The sequence below is a fragment of the Oncorhynchus mykiss genome, chromosome 24, assembly GCF_013265735.2.
Source record: "Oncorhynchus mykiss isolate Arlee chromosome 24, USDA_OmykA_1.1, whole genome shotgun sequence".
In the NCBI taxonomy this organism is placed as follows: domain Eukaryota; kingdom Metazoa; phylum Chordata; class Actinopteri; order Salmoniformes; family Salmonidae; genus Oncorhynchus; species Oncorhynchus mykiss.
Genome location: NC_048588.1, coordinates 37,973,549 through 37,979,549, shown reverse-complemented (window position 1 = coordinate 37,979,549; position 6,001 = coordinate 37,973,549). Strand labels below are relative to the sequence as shown.

The following is a 6,001-nucleotide window of genomic DNA, read 5'->3' as shown; positions in this document are numbered from 1 at the left end:
TTCCCCATTAACTCCTTCACAGTCTCTGCTTCGCTCACCTCCAACACCGGCTCTGGTTCTGGTCTCCTCCTTGGCTCCTCACGATAAACAGGGGGAGTTGGCTCAGGTCTGAACCCTGACTCTGCCACACTCTCCCTGAGCCCACCCCCAATAAACCGCAATCACACTTTCTACTAAATAATATTGTAGCCGCTGTCGGTAGAGAGGTAGAGGTAGGGGTAGAGGTAGGGGTGGAGGTAGGGGTAGAGGTAGGCGTGGAGGTAGGGGTAGGGGTAGAGGTAGGGGTAGAGAGGTAGAGGTAGGGGTGGAGGTAGGGGTAGAGGTAGGGGTAGAGAGGTAGAGGTAGGGGTGGAGGTAGGGGTAGAGGTAGGGGTGGAGGTAGGGGTAGAGGTAGGGGTAGAGGTAGGGGTAGAGGTAGGGGTGGAGGTAGGGGTAGAGGTAGGAGTGGAGGTAGGGGTAGAGGTAGGGGTAGAGGTAGGGGTAGAGGTAGGCGTGGAGGTAGGGGTAGAGGTAGGCGTGGAGGTAGAGGTAGGGGTGGAGGTAGGGGTGGAGGTAGGGGTAGAGGTAGGCGTGGAGGTAGAGGTAGAGGTAGGGGTGGAGGTAGGGGTGGAGGTAGGGGTAGAGGTAGGCGTGGAGGTAGAGGTAGAGGTAGGGGTGGAGGTAGGGGTGGAGGTAGGGGTAGAGGTAGGCGTGGAGGTAGGGGTGAAGGTAGGGGTAGAGAGGTAGGGGTGGAGGTAGGGGTAGAGGTAGGGGTAGAGAGGTAGAGGTAGGGGTGGAGGTAGGGGTGGAGGTAGGGGTAGAGGTAGGCGTGGAGGTAGGGGTAGGGGTAGAGGTAGGGGTAGAGAGGTAGAGGTAGGGGTGGAGGTAGGGGTAGAGGTAGGGGTAGAGAGGTAGAGGTAGGGGTGGAGGTAGGGGTGGAGGTAGGGGTGGAGGTAGGGGTGGAGGTAGGGGTAGAGGTAGGGGTAGAGGTAGGGGTAGAGGTAGGGGTGGAGGTAGGGGTAGAGGTAGGAGTGGAGGTAGGGGTAGAGGTAGGGGTAGAGGTAGGGGTAGAGGTAGGCGTGGAGGTAGGGGTAGAGGTAGGCGTGGAGGTAGAGGTAGGGGTGGAGGTAGGGGTGGAGGTAGGGGTAGAGGTAGGCGTGGAGGTAGGGGTAGAGGTAGGCGTGGAGGTAGGGGTGGAGGTAGAGGTAGAGGTAGGGGTGGAGGTAGGGGTGGAGGTAGGGGTAGAGAGGTAGAGGTAGGGGTGGAGGTAGGGGTAGAGGTAGGGGTGGAGGTAGGGATGGAGGTAGGGGTAGAGGTAGGGGTAGAGGTAGGGGTGGAGGTAGGGGTGGAGGTAGGGGTAGAGGTAGGGGTAGAGAGGTAGAGGTAGGGGTGGAGGTAGGGGTGGAGGTAGGGGTGGAGGTAGGGGTAGAGGTAGGGGTAGAGGTAGGGGTAGAGGTAGGGGTGGAGGTAGGGGTAGAGGTAGGGGTAGAGAGGTAGAGGTAGGGGTGGAGGTAGGGGTAGAGGTAGGGGTGGAGGTAGGGATGGAGGTAGGGGTAGAGGTAGGGGTAGAGGTAGGGGTGGAGGTAGGGGTGGAGGTAGGGGTAGAGGTAGGGGTAGAGAGGTAGAGGTAGGGGTGGAGGTAGGGGTGGAGGTAGGGGTGGAGGTAGGGGTAGAGGTAGGGGTAGAGGTAGGGGTAGAGGTAGGGGTGGAGGTAGGGGTAGAGGTAGGGGTAGAGAGGTAGAGGTAGGGGTGGAGGTAGGGGTAGAGGTAGGGGTGGAGGTAGGGGTGGAGGTAGGGGTAGAGGTAGGGGTAGAGGTAGGGGTAGAGGTAGGGGTGGAGGTAGGGGTAGAGGTAGGGGTAGAGGTAGGGTTGGAGGTAGAGGTAGAGGTAGGGGTGGAGGTAGGGGTAGAGGTAGGGGTGGAGGTAGGGGTAGAGGTAGGGGTAGAGGTAGGGGTAGAGGTAGGGGTAGAGGTAGGCGTGGAGGTAGGGGTAGAGGTAGGCGTGGAGGTAGGGGTGGAGGTAGAGGTAGAGGTAGGGGTGGAGGTAGGGGTGGAGGTAGGGGTAGAGGTAGGCGTGGAGGTAGAGGTAGAGGTAGGGGTGGAGGTAGGGGTGGAGGTAGGGGTAGAGGTAGGCGTGGAGGTAGGGGTGAAGGTAGGGGTAGAGAGGTAGAGGTAGGGGTGGAGGTAGGGGTAGAGGTAGGGGTAGAGAGGTAGAGGTAGGGGTGGAGGTAGGGGTAGAGGTAGGGGTGGAGGTAGAGGTAGAGGTAGGGGTAGAGGTAGGGGTGGAGGTAGGGGTAGAGGTAGGGGTGGAGGTAGGGGTAGAGGTAGGGGTGGAGGTAGAGGTAGAGGTAGGGGTAGAGGTAGGGGTAGGGGTAGAGGTAGGGGTAGAGAGGTAGAGGTAGGGGTGGAGGTAGGGGTAGAGGTAGGGGTAGAGAGGTAGAGGTAGGGGTGGAGGTAGGGGTAGAGGTAGGGGTGGAGGTAGGGGTGGAGGTAGGGGTAGAGGTAGGGGTAGAGGTAGGGGTAGAGGTAGGGGTAGAGGTAGGGGTGGAGGTAGGGGTGGATGTAGGGGTAGAGGTAGGGGTAGAGAGGTAGAGGTAGGGGTGGAGGTAGGGGTGGAGGTAGGGGTGGAGGTAGGGGTAGAGGTAGGGGTAGAGGTAGGGGTAGAGGTAGGGGTGGAGGTAGGGGTAGAGGTAGGGGGGTAGAGAGGTAGAGGTAGGGGTGGAGGTATGGGTAGAGGTAGGGGTGGAGGTAGGGGTGGAGGTAGGGGTAGAGGTAGGGGTAGAGGTAGGGGTAGAGGTAGGGGTGGAGGTAGGGGTAGAGGTAGGGGTAGAGGTAGGGGTGGAGGTAGAGGTAGAGGTAGGGGTGGAGGTAGGGGTAGAGGTAGGGGTGGAGGTAGGGGTAGAGGTAGGGGTAGAGGTAGGGGTAGAGGTAGGCGTGGAGGTAGGGGTAGAGGTAGGCGTGGAGGTAGGGGTGGAGGTAGAGGTAGAGGTAGGGGTGGAGGTAGGGGTGGAGGTAGGGGTAGAGGTAGGCGTGGAGGTAGAGGTAGAGGTAGGGGTGGAGGTAGGGGTGGAGGTAGGGGTAGAGGTAGGCGTGGAGGTAGGGGTGAAGGTAGGGGTAGAGAGGTAGAGGTAGGGGTGGAGGTAGGGGTAGAGGTAGGGGTAGAGAGGTAGAGGTAGGGGTGGAGGTAGGGGTAGAGGTAGGGGTGGAGGTAGAGGTAGGGGTAGAGGTAGGGGTGGAGGTAGGGGTAGAGGTAGGGGTGGAGGTAGGGGTAGAGGTAGGAGTGGACCCCTGGCACCTTACTGTCCAGAAACAACCCTTAGCCCCTACTGTCCAGAAACAACCCCCAGCCCCTACTGTCCAGAAACAACCCCCAGACCCTACTGTCCAGAAACAACCCCCAGCCCCTACTGTCCAGAAACAACCCCCAGCCCCTACTGTCCAGAAACAACCCCTAGCCCCTACTGTCCAGAGTCTAGACTCTTGTGGATGGTGACATGGTGAGAGCTCCACCTTACCCTCTGAAAGGTTTGGTGGAAGGTTGTTGGTATTGCTATACACCTGTCTAATTGTCTCAGATCTCCACAAGTGTCTAGGGGTTGGATTTCAGGGTTGTTTCTATACAGGACCCCAAAACCCTTCATTCCATTGCTATACACACACACACATATTTTCACAGGTGTAAACTGGACATACCTACTGCACCCTATCAGGCTGATCAGACAGGTCTGGGTAGCTGGAGACATGCTGTAAACAGTGAATGACTATATTTAGTCTATTATTCACACCGTTGCTTCATTCCAGCTAGTTAGATGTGCAACCGCTGACTAACCATAGCTAGGGCATACTGTATCTCTAGTCTAGCGATAAATACTGTTGGTTTGGCTGGATAGCATCACTCAATAAGACGACCAACGGTTAACTAGGTAGCTAAGATGCATCGGTCAGCTCACCATTTATAGCAGTTCATTTATTTTTATTTACTGTATCCTTTTATTAAACTAGGTGTAACGCTCAATGAGTGAATGGGTGTGGAGTCAGGCGCAGAGAGCAAAGGATGCGGGAAAAACACGCTTTAATGTCCAAAATCAAAGGAACAAAATAGTATTACCCAACACAGGCGTAACTATTACTACAATAAGTACCCTTAGGTAAAATACCAGGACAGTGAGAAAACCCAACAAAACACTAACACCTCTCACAAATACAGAAGAACAAGCCCGCACAAACAGAAGCGTGCTAAACTAACTTAAATAACCCCACCCTAACAACTAAACAATGAACAGGTGAAACCAATTAGACAAAACCAAACGAACACGGAACAAAGGATCGGTGGCAGCTAGTAGACCGGCGACGACGACCGCCACCCGAACAAGAAGGGGAGCCACCTTCGGTAATATTTGTGACACTAGGCAAGTCAGCTAAGGACAAATTCTTATTTACAATGACGGCCTACCCCGGCCAAACCCTCCTCTAACCCGGACGACGCTGGGCCAATTGTGCGCCTCCCTTATGGAACTCCTGATTACAGCCGGTTGTGACACAGCCAGGGATCCAACCAGGGTCTGTAGTGACACCTCTAGCAATGCGATGCAGTGCCTTAGACCGCTGCGCCACACAATACACGCTAAATCTTATGCAGGAATGGAAAAATCTTACCTTGGAAATCAATTAATTGATAATAGATGAATAGAATGGAGTTAGAAGGGGGACCTCCTACTTTGAAAGGACAGGAAGGACTACTTCGACAGGACAGGAAGTGTTGAATGGGCACTTGACTAGGTATTTCCACATTTAACCCCACCCACATTTGAATGCCGAAATATCAAGTAGATTTTTTTTGGTTTCGTGTGAAAAAAATAAACAAACAAAAAAGACAGTTTTCACGTTGCTCCGTTTTTACACGGAAAACAGGTGATCAAAACATACCCCAGGTGATCAAAACAATCTTACCTCAGCAATCTTACTTCAGCAATCTTACCTCGGGAATCTTACTTCAGCAATCTTACCTCGGGAATCTTACCTCGGGAACCTTACCTCAGCAATCTTACCTCAGGAACTTTACCTCAGGAATCTTACCTCAGGAACTTTACCTCAGGAATCTTACCTCAGCAATCATACCTCAGGAATCTTACCTCAGGAATCTTACCTCGGGAATCTTACCTCGGGAATCTTACCTCAGCAATCTTACCTTAGGAATCTTACCTCTGGAATCTTACCTCGGGAATCTTACCTCAGGAACTTTACCTCAGCAATCTTACCTCAGCAATCTTACCTCAGGAATCTTACCTCAGCAATCTTACCTCAGGAATCTTACCTCAGGAATCTTACCTCAGCAATCTTACCTCAGCAATCTTACCTCAGCAATCTTACCTCAGGAATCTTACCTCAGGAACTTTACCTCAGGAACTTTACCTCAGCAATCTTACCTCAGGAACTTTACCCGCAGGAATCTTACCTCAGGAATCTTACCTCAGCAATCTTACCTCAGGAATCTTACCTCAGGAATCTTACCTCAGGAATCTTACCTCAGGAATCTTACCTCAGGAATCTTACCTCGGGAATCTTACCTCAGCAATCTTACCTCAGCAATCTTACCTCAGCAATCTTACCTCAGGAACTTTACCTCAGCAATCTTACCTCAGGAATCTTACCTCAGGAACTTTACCTCAGCAATCTTACCTCAGGAATCCTACCTCAGCAATCTTACCTCAGTAATCAATCTTACCTCAGTAATCAATCTTACCTCAGCAATATTACCTCAGCAACCTTACCTTAGCAACCTTACCTCAGGAATCTTGATTTAATGTTGTCCATGAAGTAGGATAATTATCTTGACTGCAATAGTGAACATAGACACCAAAATGTTCTGTCAATCCTCCAGATCAGCATTAGTTATCGCACTTTGGCAGTTACAAGCTCTTCATATAGAAAATCCTTCTCTGAATCAGCTGATGTTGCTTGATAATGTCCCCTTTTAACTAAACAGCTAGACATCAAACACGCATCAAATAACTATTATGGAT

General features: G+C 52.8%; 1 protein-coding gene across 1 annotated transcript; it reads right to left on the bottom strand.

The window, feature by feature from the left end:
• Positions 1 to 419: 419 nt before the first annotated feature.
• LOC118944107 (mucin-2-like) lies at positions 420 to 2,905 on the bottom strand (the record flags this gene model as incomplete). Its single annotated transcript, XM_036962080.1, has 4 exons — positions 420 to 718; positions 925 to 1,140; positions 1,718 to 2,127; positions 2,730 to 2,905. Coding segments are annotated over 4 exons (1,101 nt in total), but the record flags the coding sequence as incomplete, so codon positions are not given.
• Positions 2,906 to 6,001: the final 3,096 nt, after the last annotated feature.